This window comes from Petromyzon marinus, chromosome 25 (assembly GCF_048934315.1).
Source record: "Petromyzon marinus isolate PM22_M1 ecotype Great Lakes invasive population chromosome 25, UKy_Petmar_22M1.pri1.0, whole genome shotgun sequence".
NCBI lineage: Eukaryota > Metazoa > Chordata > Hyperoartia > Petromyzontiformes > Petromyzontidae > Petromyzon > Petromyzon marinus.
Genome location: NC_133691.1, coordinates 11,620,725 through 11,639,205, shown reverse-complemented (window position 1 = coordinate 11,639,205; position 18,481 = coordinate 11,620,725). Strand labels below are relative to the sequence as shown.

The following is an 18,481-nucleotide window of genomic DNA, read 5'->3' as shown; positions in this document are numbered from 1 at the left end:
CACTCTGTACACACCACACGTCTCACACGCAGTGTTAGACACACCACTCTGTACACACCACACGTCTCACACACAGCGTTAGACACACCACTCTGTACACACCACACGTCTCACACACAGCGTTAGACACACCACTCTGTACACACCACACGTCTCACACGCAGTGTTAGACACACCACTCTGTACATACCACACGTCTCACACACAGCGTTAGACACACCACTCTGTACACACCACGCGTTTCACACACAGCGTTAGACACATCACACGTCTCACACACTCTCTATACACTCCACGTTGCAGACACAGAAGCTCCCCGTCACTCTGCTTTCCAGATGCGGAACTGCCTCCCTGATGAACATTGTCGGCGAAATCACCGGTCCTGGTCTTCAAATGCCGAGCACACACACACACACACGTGACATCTCGTAACTTAACCACACGCCTTGTATTGTACTGAGCCTTTGAGGTGCAGTGAACCAGTGCTCATGCCGATTTAGATGATCGGTCTTAGACGAGTGAAGCGGAAGCCGAGTTGTCGAACAAAGCTCTCGGTGTACAGGTCGATTTACCACCATCACCTATGGTCATGAGCTTTGGGTAATGACCCGACAGGATGAGATCGCGGGGTACAAGGGGCGGAAATGAGGTTTCTCCGCAGGGCTGCCGGGCTCGCTTTCCGCGATCGGGTGAGGAGCTCGGTAGTCCGGGAGAGCCTCAGAGTCGAGCCGCTGCTGCTCCGGATCGAGAGGAGCCAATTGAGGTGGTTCGGGCACCTTGTAAGGACGCCCCCCGGTAGACTCCGCCTGGAAGTCTAACGGGCAGCAGCAGCACGTCCCACCGGGCGAAGACCCCGGGGCCGGCCCAGGACACGCTGCTGGGACTATGCCGCTCGGCTGGCCTGGGAACGCCTGGGAATTCTCCAGGAAGAGCTGGAGTCTGTCGCCAGGGACAGGGAGGAGGCCTGGACCGCCCTACTCAACGGAACTGCCGCCGCGACCCTCACCAGGGCAAGCGCACTGAGAAACGAACGGATGAGTGTTTGATATGGCTGTTGTTCACAATTGCATCCAGCTGTCCCACCTTGTCACAGGTAAATAACTGCAGGGTATGGCAGTGCAGGGTATGGTTGTACAGGGTATGGTAGTGCAGGGTATGACAGGGGGTATGGTAGTGGAGGGTATGGTAGTGCAGGGTATGACAGGGGGTATGGTAGTACAGAGTATGGTAGTGCAGGGTATGGTAGTGCAGGGTATGGTTGTGCAGGGTATGGTAGTGCAAGGTGTGGTAGTGCAGGGTGTGGTAGGGCAGGGTATGGTAGTGGAGGGTATGGTAGTGCAGTGTATAGTAGTGGAGGGTATGGTAGTGCAGAGTATGGTAATGCAGGGTATGGTAGTGCAGGGTATGGTAGTGGAGGGTATTGTAGTGCAGGGTATGGTAGTGCAGAGTATGGTAGTGCAGGGTATCATAGTGGAGGGTATGGTAGTGGAGGGTATGGTAGTGCAGGGTATGGTCGTGCAGGGTATGGTCGAGGGTATAGTAGTGCAGGGTATGGTAGTGCAGAGTGTGGTAGTGCAGAGTGTGGTAGTGCAGAGTGTGGTAGTGCAGGGTGTGGTAGTACATTGTATGGTAGTGCATGGTATGGTAGTGCAGGGTATGGTAGTGCAGGGTATGATAGTGCAGGGTATGATAGTGCAGGGCATGGTAGTGGAGGGTATTGTAGTGCAGGGTATGGTCGAGGGTATAGTAGTGCAGGGTATGGTAGTGCAGAGTGTGGTAGTGCAGAGTGTGGTAGTGCAGAGTGTGGTAGTGCAGGGTGTGGTAGTGCAGGGTGTGGTAGTGCAGTGTATGGTAGTGCAGGGCATGGTAGTGCAGGGTATGATAGTGCAGGGTATGATAGTGCAGGGTATGATAATGGAGGGCATGGCAGTGCAGGGTATGGTAGTGCAGAGTATGGTAGTGCAGAGTGTGGTAGTGCAGAGTATGGTAGTGCAGGGTATGATAGTGGAGGGTATGGCAGTGCAGGGTATGGTAGTGCAGGGTATGGTAGTGCAGGGTATGATTGTGCAGCGGTATAAGAGGGCGGGTGTTGGAACAAACCCGAAACTTGCACCACCCGAGTCAGTTTCTCGATGCGTCAATCCAAAGTGAATCGTACGCGACTGCCTTTCACGAGCGTGGGCTATGGGAGGAGGGTGCCTCCCACAGTGGCGCATGCTGCGACGGTGTGGGGGGCACACGGTGGCGCATGACGGTGGCACGGGACATGGTGGTGCTGGGTCGGGAACTGTGGGTGGCAGCACAGCGGCAGGAGGCCAGGGACGTGTGAAGCCAGGGCAGTTTTAAAACCACCAGCCACAAAATAATAAAACTAAAACTCGAAGGGTCACCCGAGTGTCACTAAGCCACCCCGTCGGTGGCGATGAGAGGGAGTTTTGATTTCCAGTCACGGTCGACGGAGTGCAACGCTGCTGAAGCTGTACGGCGGCACTTTTCCTGCGGCCCCCGGGAGGGTTTGCGAGGAGCGGAAGGAAGGTGTGGGAGTGGTGGCGTGGAGGGGGTGGAGGCGGTGGTGTGGTGCGGTGGGGTAGCTCCTCATGCTAAGAAAGCGACGTTTTCCCGCTCCGTTCCGAGCCCACACCGGTGACGGACGGCTGCAACGAGTGGTGCTCCAGTCGCGCTTTTATTTTGACGCCGTCTCCCTTTAAAACAAAAAAAAACAACGCCGCCACCGCCGGTGGAACGCAGGCGACGCCGTTCGCCGGGGTCGCGTGCCCAACGACGCTCCTCCCGGCGAAACTCACGGCCCACCGCTTTGCACCGGGCACAGCGCAGCAGCGCCGGCGGCCGTGTTTGCCCGGCAAGCCGGCTCTGGAAATTGAGCCACGTCGTTCTCGTGGCACAACTTAAAATCGGCAGAAGGGTGCCGGCGGCGGCGGCGCGATGAGTGACATTCAGATTTAAAGAGTTTTTTTTTGTTTTGTTTTGTTTTTACGCAGGAGGCGAAGATCTCAAGCTCCAGGTTCCGGCTTGCCGGGTAAAATTCCCGGCCCCCAGTGGCCCAGTCTGTGACACGGCACCTTTCTCCTCCCAATTACAGCACACAAAGACAAAGATCCCCTCACCCACCCCCCCCCCCCCCCCCGTATAGCTTTAGCAGACCGTTTGAGCAAGTGCTGTTAACGAGCATCTCTGAAGGCCGGGGGGTGGGGTGGCCAGCACCACGCCCGGCAGCTTTTGTCTCCCGACAGTGGCGATGTTTACACATCGCACCAGGGGGGGATAGACCCAGGAACTGGTTCCGATTTTCGTCACCGATGTCGGCCGTGGGCGGGAATCGAACTCGGGCCGCCGGGTTCGTAGCGCAGCGGCGCTAACCGCTGCGCCACCGATCCCCACGCAACACGCCACGGCAGCCGCCGCACACACACGCACACACACACACACGCGATACGCACACGCGATACGCGTGTGTGTGTGTGTGTGCACACGCGCACACACACACGCACGCGATACGCGTGCGATTTGGACCAATATTTTCTCGCGCGAAACGAACACCGAGCGAACACTGCGAAGAAAAAAACACGGACGCGACACGACGCGACGAGTCGACGCGTAGGCTCCGTGCGGGAAGGCGCACACCCCCGGGGGCTCCCTCGATCCCCTGCCACGCTCGCAAACCCCCGCGGCGGAATCGGTACCACGACTTCCTCCCCCCCCCCCCCGCCCCCCCAGGGGGATTGCGAGCGGCGTTTCTCTCCCGGCCAAGAGGCCGGAGGCGTCGCCGAGTTCCTCCGCCGATGGGCGCGGGGGTCTCTCCCGACAGCCGTCAACCTCCAAGAGATAAAAGGGGAAAATAAGTGAAAGGAAAAAAATCAAGCAGCCCCAAGGTCTCGCTCCAAAATGCCTCGTCCACCTCCTCACCCAGCACCCGCCAGCATGCACCCTCACCCACCACCACCACCACCCCACCACCACCGCCCGCGTCCACGGCGGCGCTGGCACCGAGCAAAGTGCCGGCACCGGCCGACGTTCAACCGAACGAATCAACCGAATATTTCCAGAAGCACAAGGGCCATGTTACGCCACGTTCCAAATTACCCCCGCGGAGGGGCCGGGGTCGCAAAACAAGAGTCGAATAGTCGCTGGCACCGAGATCTACCACCACAACCTCGCTCCGTCAAGCAAGCCGGTGAGCTCGCCGCTCCACGGGAAAGCCCGTGACCACTTCTAGGAACCGGCCCGCGGAGTAACTGTGATGGCGGGCGCACGGGAACGGTGCCGCCCTCTCGCTCCCCGATCGAAGGCCGGGCCGCCCGGCATCCCCCTCGCTGCGTGTGGAAAATAGCGCCACCTGTCCTCCTGCTGCCCCCCCCCCCCCCCCCCCCCCTCATGGCGCGCCAGGACCAGGTCAGTCACGGAACAGTCGCGGAACGGTCCCGGAATGGTCCCGGAACGGTTCGGGAACAGTTCAGGAATGATCGTGGGAACGGTCACAGAATGATCACAGAACGTTTCCAGAATGGTCACGGAACGATTCCAGAGCGGCCCGGAATGATCACAAAACTATCACGGAACGATTCCGGAACGGTCACAGAACGGTCCCGGAATGATCACAGAAACGAACCTGGAACGGTCCCGAAACGGTCCCAACATCGGTCGCGGAATGGCCGAATATCGGTCGAGAAGGGGGAACGAACCCAGCTTCTCGCACGAGCGAGCGGAACGAGCGGAACGAGCGGAACGAGCGGAACGAGCGGAACGAGCGGAACGAGCGGAACGAGCGGAACGAGCGGGCTGGCGAGCGGGCGGTCCCCATTGCGGATGGCGGTGGGCGATTACCCCCCCCCCCCCAATCCACCCCACTTGGATCAGTAGAGCTTCCAGAAGGGAGGTGGCGAGTGCTCTGGAGGCACGGGCCCGGCCGTGAGCCCCTTCCCGCACGCGCATGTTCAGTCCGTCTTCTCCTTGTGCGCCAGGTGCGGCGCGTCGACAAACTCCCGCCCGTTGTAGAGGATGACGGCGCCCGTGACGGCGCCGGCGCTCGCCCAGAACGCCAGGTAGGCCAGCGTCTCCGTGAACGTGTCGCCTGGGGACGCATGGCAGGGAAGCACGCATGCACACACGCACACACACACACACGCACACACGCACACACGCACGCACGCACGCACGCACGCGTGATCGCGCGATCGCACGACAGGGACAGGGTTAAAAGCACAGCGTGGACGCGAGCCGCGCGTCCACGCTGTTCCGGAGTTGTTTCAATAAAAGAAAGAAAAAAAAAGCAACAAGAAAAAAATGGCATTTCGTTTTTAAAGACACGTTTTTTTTTCGGGCGTCTTCATCCTATGGGAACCACAACGCAGGACAGGACATGGGCTGGAATATGGGACACAGAAAATGGAACAGAGGCAATAAATAACTGGAGAGACAGTGTTGTGATGTTTACACACTACACAGGGTACTCGGTGACAACTAAAACTAAACTATTTTTCATTTTTATTCGAGGTTTTTTGAGTTAGATCGCGTAAATATATAAATGTGTCGTTAAAACACGCCACCATCCGGCACAGCCAACTAGTAAGGGTTGTCACGTAAACAGAACGTGCCAATTCGTCACTAGTACAGTACACCGATGTGTTGGAGAGCCAGGCCGACGTGTTAAACTATTTTTTATTTTACCAGTTAAGGCCCACTGAGCTATGTAGCTCTTTTCCAGAAACGACCTGGCCACAAATGATAGCTCAACGAAGTAGCTTATAGTGTGGAAATTTATGGCAGCCAAACATTCTACAGACACATGTTGATTCTAAATGTGGAGGGAAAAACTGGAGGAGAGATACACGCAAAATCCAAATATACAGGCGTTTGGGTCGGGATCTAATCCACGACCTCCTGTATGCCAGGCGAGGTAGTTAACATCTCGCCACCGTGACCCAGGGGAGGCTAAGAACCAGACCTGGTGTCAATTACAGTTGTAATTATGTCACTGAACTCACATCCAAATTTCAACCCACAATGCTCCTGTAATTGTCATTATAATTGAACCAAGGTCTGCGCAGGACAGATAAAAATAGACCACTTGCCACATGGCTCGGCAATCAATGCCAGCTTGCCGTACTCCTAGCAGCGTGTTAACCGTTGCACCAACATTGCCCACAAAGACAAAGATGCCCGTATAGCCTCAACAGACTGTTGGGGCAAGTGCTGTTAGTGGGTAGCACTTATGAAGCCACGGCACGCGAGGGGGTGGATGGCCAACACCACACCCGGCCGCCTTTGTCTCCCTAGTGGCGATGTTTACTCCACACCGCACCGGGTACGCATTTGAGACTGAGTCGACCGGGGGGGGGGGGAGGCCCAGGACCGGTTTAGACACTTGCCACTAGTGTTAGCTGCAAGCTGGAATCAAACTCAGGTCACACGTTTCGTAGTGAAGCGCGCTAACCGCTACACCATGCGCATGCACGCACGCACACATACGAGACGCCCGCACACACACACACACACACGAGACAAACACACACGCATGCGCACATCACAAGCACTTGCGCCAGGCAACATCGTCATCATCGCTCAGGCCACAGTGGATCGGAGCGGTAATCTCTGGCCGGTTGTCACGGGGCGACTGGTGATGATATCCGTGTGCACGTACGCACCCACGTGTCTGGCACTCGTGCATTCGCACATTCGGTCGCGCACACGTTGCCAGGCATCGTTATAAAAGGAGACTGTTTGGCAAAGTGCTGTTACGATTCACACAGCCCTATGTCAATCCACTTGTATATGGGTTTCTTGACCCATACCGTCGTGCAGGCTGGTAAAAGGGGGGCCAGGGACTGGTTCAGATCACCATTCGCCACGGATATTAGACGAGGGCAGGATCTGAACTCACCGGGTTTGCAGCATGCTAACACCACTGTGCCACCGCCCCACACACACACACACACCCTTCCACATTCACACCCCACACACACGTGCGCGCGCACACACAGACACGCGCACGTGCGCACAAACACACACATGCACAAGGGCAAACAACATAACACTGCTGTCCAAGCTTCTCACACCCGAGGACCATCATCATCACCACCATCCCCCCCCCCCCTCCTGCTTTTCCTCCAACGTTAAGTACACCTCCAGCGCTCGAATGGCGGTGGCGATACCACTGCCGGCAGTGCCGGCACTGTCGGCACTGCCAGGGTTGCACTCGGCCATCACAACCGGTCGGCTTTGCTTTTGCAACGAGCATCGCGTTTCCTCCAGGTGCCTCACCTGGCCCACAAACCGCGCACGTGGCACTCACCGAGAGAAGACCGGAGCCAGCTAATAAGGAATCACTCGCTTTGAAGCAGAGCCCTGCTGGGTGGCGCTGTGCCCTGCTGCCCCTCGTCACGGGGCTTGGTCGCCCTCCCAGTACCACTTACCCCGGCTATTTCCATCCGCATAGGCGAGAGACGGGGGGGTGCGAGGGCGGGGGAGCCGCGCAGGGAGTGGGCGAAAAGAACCCCGGCAGTGGTCCGCGAACTCTCGAAGGCGCCTAAAGCGACCGCCCACGAGGCTTCTTAGCGCTTCCTCTCGCATCGCCGAGCATCGCATTCGCTCGCCCGCCCGCCCGCCGCGTTACTTCCATCGCCTGTGCTCCCCCCCCCCCACTTACCGAAAATAACAAAACCACACGCGTCAATAAATTAAAACCTCGCCGCTTCATGGCTGTCCCTGCGCCGCAAGCTCGCCATTCTTCAACATCTGCTGACCTCCGGCGACGGCCGCTTTTTGTATTTTTTTTTTGTTACGCTTCGGTCCGATGAAGCATGATTTTTCGGCGATGGAGCGAACAGCGTGGCGGGCGTGTGGCGGGAGGGGGCTCGCCGGGCCCGTGGCTTTGCCGGCTGCGATGGAACGCCGAGCCGCACCGGCTCGGCAACTCGGCACGCGAGCCTGCATCTCGGTGGGAGCGTGCGTTACGTGTGTGTGTAAAAAAAAAAAACTCAAAAACACCGAGCCAGTGGTGAAAAGTCCGCATTCCTATGGCACGGGCGAGTCCATCCATAGGACAACCGCCGCATTCCCCGAAGAGAGGGATTATGGGCCGGAGTCAACCTCCCAGCTAGGATTTGAACCTGCGATCTTGCAAGCGCTCGCTCTACCGACTAGCCACCTGGCCACATCCAGAAATCGCGAGGTTTGAGCTTTGCTTTTGCTTGGCCGAGCGTACCGCACCTGCGGCACCGCCGCTGGGTGATGCGGAAAAAATTGATTTGGCATCTGGAACGCTCGCGGATAGCAGGGCACCACCCTGCGTGGAAGCGCCAAAGCCGCCGACGTTGTTACAGAACTACTTGTGAAGGCCTCTCTGTGACCTCTGTAGGCTGGGCACCGATTTATTCCCTTGAGGCGGAGGGCAGCGCACCAGTAAAATCCATCGTTCTGAACGTCTCAGCATCCGCATCAACACTCCCTGCGCCTTCACAAAGACCCCGCATATATAGCCTGAACAGACTGTTGGGGCAAGTGCTGTTCACAAGAACCTTTGAAGGGGTGGGTGGGTCAACACCACGCCCAGCCGCCTTTGTCTCCTCAGCGCCAGATACTGGGAGGCTCAGGTCCGGTTCCAACACATTCACCAATGTTATTCATCATGAGCCAAAATCAAACTCGGGTCGGCTGGATTCGTACGACAGCCGCGCTGACCGCTGCACCACCACTCCTGCCTTCACCAGTCCCGCACTGACCGGCACGGTGAAGTGCGGCCAAACAACCCCACCACCCCCCCCCCCGCCGCACCACCAACAATCTGCACGGCTTGCGGATGGCTTCATCCAACAGCGGATAGCCAAGAGGGCGCCGCCGTATATGCACGTGCACAATCACACTGGCGTTTTACATTTTCACAGCTGGATTAAGCCCCAATAACGGATTAAACCAAATTAAATTGAAAGTGGAGACGGGGGGGGGAAGTGGAGGGGGTGATTTTGTGCAGTCATCGGTGAACACCGGGCCAAAGCAATTAGCTCCGCTCCGCTTGAGAACCCAGTTTGGTCAGCGGTGGCTGCCCACACACAACGAAGGCCACGATTAGCCGATCCAGGCCACCTCCTGGCCGCTCCACGTTTTCCATGCCCTTTAATCGCCGACCTGGACGACGCGTTCAAGTGACCAGGGAGGGGCGCGACAGTTTCTCTTCTTCTGGTTATGTTTTTTTTTTAAACACCCCACTGCTGCTCTAATGCGTTTGGCACGCCGGGGCTGCCAAGCAGACGCTGTGACTTTGTATTTTTAGCCGATCCAGAGCCCTCTGCAATGCCTTGATAAGATCGGTGTCTGGCTGAGGAACGGCAGGCAACCGGGTGGAGCACAAAGACAAAAATCACCCGTATAGTCTCTTAACAGACTGTTGGGGAAAGTGCTGTTAGCGAGCACCTTTGAAGGGCGGCCAAAACCACGTCCGGCCGCATTTGTATCCCCAGTGCCGATGCCGTTTCAACACCTCTCCAGGTGCTCATTTAAGGCTGAGTCGACCTAGGGGAGGCCGAGGACCAGTTTTATTGGCCGGGGTGAGTGGGAATAGAGCTCGGGTCGCCGGCTTTGTAGCACAGTGCGATAACCACCACACTACCGCTCGCCACTCACACACAAAGGATAAAACAAAGATTCCCCTTGTTTAATCTGGGAGATTGTTGTGGCAAGCGCTGCTAGCGAACGCCCATTAAAGCTGGCATGGCACAGGAGGGGGTAGTGGGGTCAGCAACTAAGCCCGTCCACCCGCGTCCCCGTCTGTGCTGATATTGGAACGCTGCGTGAGCAGCCGCACCTTTGGAGAGTAATAGGGGAAGTGTGTGTACGTGTGTGTGTGTACGTGTGTGTGTACGTGTGTGTGTGTGTACGTGTGTGTGTGTGAGGACTGATGGCGAAGTGGTTAACGCACTGCCCCATGGACCCGGGGATCCGAGTTTGATTCCCGCTTGCGACTAACACCGGCGGCGATAATCTGCACCGTTCCTGGGCCTCCCCTAGGTCGACTCAGCCTCAAATGAGTACCTGGTGTGCTGTGTAAACATCGCCTCTAGGGAGACAAAGGCGGCCAGGCATGGTGCTGGCCATAACCACCCTTTCATGTGCCGTTCTGGCCTTGATAAGCGGTCACTCACTGCACTTGCCTCAAAAGTCTGTTCAGGCAATACGGGGGATCTTCATATCTTTATTGTGTGTGTGTGCACTTTGTAGCGAACACCTATGAAGGCGGGCACGATACACGAGGAGGTGGGTGACGGACACCACGCCCGACCGCATTTGTCTCTCCAGTGGTGATAATTTTTACACACCGCACCAGGTACTCATTTGAGGCTGATTCGACCGAGGGAGGCCCAGGCCCATTTCAAATAACCGTCAGTAGTGCTAACAGTTAGTGGGAATCGAACCCGGATCGATCGAGTAACGCTCACCGTGACACTACCGCTCCCCCCCTACTTTTCACACACGAACAGCGCACCACCCCCTAACCGCACCAAACAACCCCCCCCCGCCAGGGTCCCATTCCCCCCGCACGCGTTGCTCACCGGTGGTCAGCAGGCAGATGATGCACATGGAGAAGGCGACCACCATGACAATGGGCAGCTGTGGGGGTACAGGGAGGGCGGAGACGGGGACAGGGAGGAGGAGAGTCGGTCACGCGCGTGAACACGACGTGCGGGGACAAACAAAAATCGTCCCTGCGCACCGCGGATCCTGCACCAACGTCCAACGCGCGTTCATTTTCTCACGCACGTGAACGCACGTTGGAATACCGTCGCGGAATCCACGTATATATATTTTTTACCATGCGCACGTGATCGGTAACAAAAATCTGACGGGGCAACTGTCAGGTTAAAAGGGGTGGGGGGCAAATGCATTGGCGTATTTGCAAACAGCCCATCTCTGTTCGCTGCGGGTTATGTCTCCAAGTGTTGAGCACGAACACTTTGATCGCTGAGGCCGGCGGTCTAATAGATTGGTGAAGTTGCCGACACGACTTCACCGTGCACACTGGAGCATCTTTACAAGAGCTGCAGTGCCCCACCCACCCCCCCCCCCCCCCGGAACGGTACAGATGGATGGAGCTCATGGATTAAGGGCTTTCAAACAGAGTTGTAAACCATTAAAAAGTGGTAGTCATACATTATTTAAATACTCCGCAATGCGCACATGCCATAATAATAATAACCATTTGTCCCGCTCAATCATTTCATGAAAAAAAAAAACGATTGTGCGGCCACAAACTCAAGAGGCGTGCATCTGCAACGGCACTTACCGCCCCTTCTAACTCTTTGTCATTCCACTGCTGGATGAAGGCCTGTCTGTGCAACATCGGCCATGGGGTTTGTTCAAACATACTCTACCACGCTAGTCAGTGCGGTTTGGTAAAGGAGGGGGTGGCTGCGCACCAATGAGTTGTTGCATGCCTAATACAGTGAAACCTTGGATTGCGAGCATAATTCGTGCCGGAAACGTGCTCGTAATCCAAAGCACTCGTATATCAAAGCGAATTTCCCCATAAGAAATCATGGAAACTCAGATGATTCGTTCCACAACCCAAAAATACTGTATTCATATAAAAATGATTAATACAAAATACCTTTTTTATATTTTTTAGTATTTCAATGTAATATAAAGTAATCAAATGTATTAATTACATTTAATCGTGGCTGGTGTGAGGGAGACGAGAGAGAGGAGGAGGAGGGTTATTGTGTAGGACGACGGTTATTGTGTAGGACGACTTTCACTTGCAGTACAGTTACTAAAGAACAGTCACTACACTTGGACACAAAATTAAAAAAATGTTTTACGCACACACACGTGGTCACAACACTATACTGTAGTAAACAGTATACGCTCGCACGGATGTTGACTATACGAGTGAGGCATGCCGACTGAGACCGAGCATGGGAGATGATTACCCACAATCCCACAGCGAGAGAGAAAGAAGAACCATTGGCTCACTTGTGATCACGTGACGCTCGGCAGACAAAGCGTATACTGTACGTACTGCTCGTATTGCAAGACATCGCTCGTTTATCAAATTATCACCAAGTTACTCGCAATCCAAGGTTTCACTGTATGTTTAAAGTGTACTATTTGTTTAACGAGGTGAGAACTCGAGAGACACGGATATGAGTCTCATTGGTAAGAGTCACCTAGCAGGGTTTGTGTGTGTATGGTATGCATGTGTCTACGTATGGCGTGTGTGTGTGCGCAAAAACAACCCCCTACCTCCTCGTCGCTGTGGTGGGAAGAGCCGTGGACGGAGGGCCATTCCCCTCATGGTGTTTGTAACCACCACAGCAGCCAAATGGGGGCTCTGGACGGGTGCGAAGGGCTGGTAACCCCTCCACCTTCAATTAATTACCACAACGCCACGTCTAAAATATCTAATGAATTTAAGCTTGTGCCGGAGGCCCCGGGGGGACAGGCGTCTATGACGTCTCCTGGCCCTATTTGGCGGAGCCAGGAGATTGAATCTTTACCCTCGAGGCTCCTCCAGAAACGACAGAAAACCACTGAGGGTGGCCACATGGAATGTTCGAATGCTCACTGCGGAAGAGAGGCTGCCACTCCTCTGTCGGGAGCTGGACCGGTACAACAGGGAGTGGATCTTCTTCTGGACAAAAGAATGAAGGCGGCGTGGGAGGGTGGCGGTGAGGTGTGGGAAGCTGTAAGCCCCAGACTACTTTGGGCTCGCCTTCCATCAACCAGAGGCGAGGAGTGGTGGTCATGGTTACTTATGCCCCCACCGAAGACGAACATCCGTGGAGGGATGCTGGCAAGGCCGATGAGTCAGATGGCTTCTATGACCTCCTGTCACAGGTGCTAGCTATAGTGGCCACTCGGGATACAGTCATCCTGTTGGGAGACTTCAATGCCCGAGTTGGTCATGATGCTGGCACCTGGTCTGGAGTGATTGGAAGCCATGGGCCAGATCAGCTCAATAACAACGGTAGGAGGCTGCTAGATTTTTGTGCAGCCCATGGGCTTGTAATTACCAACACACTGTTCCGGCATCGGCGCATCCACACAACATCATGGATGCATGCCGGGTCCAAGCAAGAACATCTGCTGAACTATGTAGTCACGGAACAGCAGATGCAGGCCCATGTCCTTGACACCAGGACCTACCGTGGAGCTGATCTGCCCACTGACCATCGACTTGTCATCTGTAAGATGTGCCTGCCATTCTTCCACTCCGGTGGTGGGTGTACACCCAGGACCCCATTCAAACCCAAGGTGGCCTGGTCTCAGCTAGCTGATGAAAGTTGCAAGCGAAAATTTCATCATCGCTTGCGGCTGGGGTTGGCATCATCCCCCACTCCTCCTGATGTCGAGGGGAAATTATGCAATGGCTACTTCGGTTACGCAGTCCAGACCTCCCCAGAGACCCTGGCTGACAGAGGTGTTCAGGCTGGCTGAGAAAAAGCGACAGGCCCACTCTCATCGTCTACAGCGTCCAATGTCAGAGAATGAGGAGGCTTACCGCAGCCTTCGCTTGGAGGTTCGGAGAGCCATGAGGCGCTGCAAGGATGGTGGTGGTTGCGGGTTGCTGAGGAGATGGAGTCTGCCTCAATGGCCCACGATCACAAATCGCTATTTAACTCCATCAAAAAAGTAACCTGCAGCGCCACACCTATTACCATCATTAGAGGAAAAAACGGGGATCCCTCGGCGTGGAAAACATCGTGGGACAAAGTGGGGATGACCCTGTTGAGGCTGCGGTGTCTCAAATATTGGAAGAAGTCACCCCCTGTGAGCAGCTGGCTGAAGTGCCATCTGTTGAGGAAGTACTGAAGGCGATCCAGAGCCTGAGACCAGGAGAGGCACCGGGCAGAGATGATCTCCCAAGCGAAATGCTAATGGAGAGTGGCGTTTGTGCACAGACTGCCCTACATGACATCATAACAACAGTCTGGACCACTGGCCGGTTTCCGCAGGATTGAAAGGATGCCCTGGTGGTCCCCCTCTTTAAGAAGGGGGACCGCACAGACTGTAACAACTACAGGGGCATCTCATTCCTCAGTGTGCCGGGAAAGGTCCTGGCAAGGATTATTCAACATCGACTTGCCAGGCACGCTGAGGAGAGGCTTGCGGAGCCCCAATGCGGTTTCAGGAAAGGGCGGTCCTGCACAGATGCCATATTTTCTGTCTGTCTGCTACAGCAGAGGTGTAGGGAATTCCAACAAACCTACATCTCTGCTTTATTGACCAGGTCAAGGCCTATGATACCATCAGTAGGTCTGGGCTCTGGGTTGTTCCTCGTGCTTTCGGAATCACTGACCTGCTGCTCACGATCATTAAGGACCTTCATGATGGTGAGCGGGCCCGGGTAAAACTACGTGGCCGAGAGTTCACCTTGCGGTGCGACAGGGATGTCCTCTGGCTCCCACATTATTTAACATCTTTTCGACCATGTAGTTCGTGAAGCCTTCTATGGCTGTACCAGAGGAATTTCCATCTGGTACAGATACAATGGGAGGCTTATTGATGCCCGGGTGCGGTCAAGGGATGGCTCCCTATTGGTCAACCATGTTATGTATGCCGATGATCTGGTAATTTCCGCTCGCTCAGATGAGTTGGAGGCGCTGCTGCTGAACCTTGAGCGTGCCACTAAGAAGTGGGGCCTTACCATCAGCCCCACCAAAACTAAGCACCTGCCTCGGTATTTTGTACCATTGGACAACCACCCCCACAACTCCCAATTAGTGATGGGGAAGTTGTGGAGAGAGTTAAGAGTTCCCATACCTGCTCATGATCGGCTCCGGTTTGAAAGCAGAGGTCTCACTCCGAATCAGTCGAGCAGCATCATCTTTTCATCGGTTGCGTAACGCTGTGTGGAAGCTACCTGGTCTGTCGCTCCGCACGAAGCTTCAGGTCTTCTCGGCCACGGTCATTACCTCACTTCTCTATGCTTGCGAAACGTGGACCCCCCTAAAGGAACATCTTCGCCGGTTAGAAACATTTAGGCTGGCCTGCCAACGATCCATCCTGGGTTTTACCAGGCTGGATTGTGTGAGGAGCTCACAAATCCTTGAAAGATCTGGGCAGGGTCCCATCGGTGAGCTCCTCCGGCAGGCAAGGCTGCGATGGCTGGGTCATGTAGCCCGCATGCCCAGCCACCGCATACCGAAACAGCTTTTGTTCGGCCAGATAGAGAAAGCTGAACGGCCGGGGTACGGGCTAGAGAAGAGATGGAGTGATGTGGTACAGGAGGGCGTGGAGCTGAGCGGACTTGCCGATGACTGGCACCAGCGGTGTCAGGATCGGCCTCTGTGGAGGAGGCTCGTGAAGGACGCTGCTGGGCAGTTGGAGGAAGTCGCCCTCCAACAACAACGGAGGGCGGAGGAGTGACGCTCACAACAACGAGCGGAGCGCCGGGTGGCTAAAGCACAGCATCTGGGTCTGCCCAGTGACCTCCGGCCAGCGGGCGTTCGACACTTCACGTGGCCTCAAGGTGCACATAGCCTGGCACAAGCGTCGTGGTGACGTCACCGCCACTTAGTGGCGAATGGCGGTTGTCGTTGAGTGTAGGTACGTTTTGAATCATCTAAGTGTGTGTGCATTTGTGTGTATGCATATGGCAGGCTGGGTGCACTTTGTGAAGTGTCTTAAGGCTTAATGCTGGCAGGTATCTATTTATGCAAATGTACCCGAGCCATATCAAGCGTGACAGTTGGCGTTTAATCGCTGAATTTCATCTTCCAAAGACGCCGTGCCCACGCGTGCGCCCTTGTGTGCAGTGCTCGCAAAGTGCACACGCCAGCGCCAGCAACAGCAGCAGCAGCGCCAGCAGCAGCAGCAGCAGCAGCGCCAGCAGCAGCAGCAGCGGCAGCAGCGGCAGCGCCAGCAGCAGCAGCGGCAGCAGCTTTAACGCGAGGCTCCATATCTGAGAGCGACACCTCCAAAAGCGCAATGGAGGCTGGACTCAATCCACCTCTCGCCTTTGGCGGAAAATCTTCTCCACTCGCTCACAAATTGGGTGAGGAGCGGCGGGCTCGCTCGAGCCGCTTGATTGTGACACCGAGGGGCCCCGGGGCTGAGCTCGTCTGCATTTCCTTCTCGCGCAAACCAAATTACCGCGGGCTGTCATGGTGTGCCACTGCCGTGACGACCCGTAGCAAGCGGAGGGATTTGGGAGTGTTTTTATTTCAAGGCAATAACTTCTTCTTCTACTTTTGTTTAACGATTCATTCAGTGGCAGCCCGCCGGGAACGAACGCTCGCAACAGTGCGTCCGCCGCGGAGATGGAGCAAGGAAGTCGGCACATGTGCTGGCAATTGGTGGATCGTTGTATCGCTGGAATGTTGGGTGGTGGATTGATCATGGCCGATGATGAAGATTTTTGCCCGTGATCTGCATTAGGATATTTGACCAATGCCAATTAATGACGAAATTGGGAAGAGCCGAAATAACCCACGCTGACAAGTTGTATAATAACAATTAGGGCGTCCGCAATATAAGTCTTAACGTGACAATTATCGCAAAATCAGTTAACTTTAACCAATAATTGCATTCGCTCGATGGGCATCGAGGAGATGCCCTGGCTTGCCGGGAGAAGACGGTACAGCTAAGTGCGGACACAACACTCTATACTGTACAGGATAGAGTGCTTCCTCCTCGTATGCGTGGATTTTCTCCGCGTGCTCCGGTTTCCTTACAAACATGTTTAAAATCTCATCAAGTGTGGACGACTGTTGCTATCGCCGGCTCCTCGCGATACGAAACTAAATGCGAGCATTTCGCATTTTTATCGCCTTTTTTCACTGCTTTGATGTACTTCAAAGGGGAATCAAGGAAGATCGCATTAGAAATTTTTCAACTGCAGTTCACTTAACACGGTCCGCCATGAGTCTTCTAATCATTGCACCCTTACAATCTATGATGCTGATAATGCCCATGCTGTCACGGGACAATGACGTCTTATGTTTGACATGCTGTCATTTACTAGTGAAATCGTTCTACAATCATGGGTGATACCAATTTAAAAAAAAAAAAAACTTTTAATCGTGAACTTTCAAGAAAAATTACGAGTTAAAAAATATAATCACTTCGTAAACAATAAACGGGGAAAGATAATCACGAAGGTGCAGTGTGCTAACCGCTGCACCCCTGCTCACCAAACCGTGACAATCATGTACAAGACAAAGATGCCCCCCCCCACCCCGTGTAGCCTTAGAGTGACTATTGAGGCAAGTGCCACCGTTCACGAGTAGCACCATACTGAATGAAAGCTATTAAGCTCTTTTTCACCAATGTCCAGTCGATGGAGGGCCCGGCGCACGAGGGGGGGGCCAGCCAGCACATGCGCGCGTGTTGGTGCGGACCCGTGCCGGCGTGGAATGCGAGACAACACTCACGGCCATGAACTTCCAGTCCTTGTGCTCGTGCAGCAGTGGCGTGGCCCTCTCTGCCTCCTCCACCACGTAGTTGCCCAGGAAGAGGTCAATGGAATCCTGAACCGGCGGTTTGCGGTCGTCAGATTCAGCAGGGGGAGAAGGAGGGCAAGGGGAGGTCACCCCGGGGTGAGAGGGCAGGGATAAGGGGGCGAGCGGGGAGGTCAGGGGTCACGCAAACTGTTTGCGGTTCCCATTACAGTAAAACCTTTGATTGCGAGTAACTTGGTCTGCGAGTGTTTTGCAAGACGAGCAAAATTTTTTAAAATAAATATTAAGTTGATAAACGAGCGAGGGGTCTTGCAATACGAGTAGCATTTACACGCTTTGTCTGCCAAGCGTCACGTGATCAGAACTGATGTACGATTGTTTTAATATACGAGTGCTTAGGATTACAAACACGTTTCCGGAACGAATTATGCTCGCAATCCAAGGTTTCACTGTACTCAGCAGTCCTGCAGTCACAGCGGCGTCTGGATGCCGACGGTGTGGACAGAGTGTCAATACCGTGCAATCACAGACTCGGTGACCTTTCACTTAGCTTTGCGTGTCCAAGCTCCAACTAAAACTAAAACCTTAACTATTTTTCACTTTTACCACGTAAGGCCCACTGAGCTATTTAGCTCTTATTCAGAAGCGACCTGGCCACAAATGATAGCTCAATTAAGTGACTTATCGTGTGGAAATTCATCGCAGCCAAATACTCTTATCGCATATTTCTAAATGTGGAGGGTAAAAACTGAAGGATCAGAAGAAAAATCCACACGACCAAAGGGAGAGAGAGAGATGTGAAAACTCCAAATACACAGGTATCAGAGTCGGGATCAAACCCACGACCTCCTGTATACCAAGCAAGGTAGTTAACATTTTGCCACCGTGGCACGCCAACTGTTGGGGCCTACACAGTGGCATGTAAGCATATTCATAGTGACCCGGCCTGTAGCGGCCAGCACAGTGGTAACACCTGCAGGGACCTGAATAGTGAACTACCCTATTGGTGATACTGGTCCTGAACAACGATGGCCTCTCCTAGCATAGTCTGAATAGTGGCCTCAATTTCC

At 54.7% G+C, this 18,481-nt stretch overlaps 1 protein-coding gene across 1 annotated transcript in view; it reads right to left on the bottom strand.

Moving 5' to 3' along the window:
• Window positions 1-2,664: 2,664 nt before the first annotated feature.
• SACM1L (SAC1 like phosphatidylinositide phosphatase) overlaps window positions 2,665-18,481 on the bottom strand; it is a 67,880-nt gene continuing 52,063 nt past the window's right edge. Inside the window, exons 17-19 of the mRNA XM_076069733.1 lie at window positions 17,385-17,480; window positions 10,563-10,620; window positions 2,665-5,089 (exon numbers count right to left, since the gene is read on the bottom strand). Of these exons, the coding sequence (XP_075925848.1) occupies window positions 4,953-5,089; window positions 10,563-10,620; window positions 17,385-17,480 (291 nt within the window). The 3' untranslated portion in view covers window positions 2,665-4,952. The remainder of the gene's footprint in view (window positions 5,090-10,562; window positions 10,621-17,384; window positions 17,481-18,481) is intronic.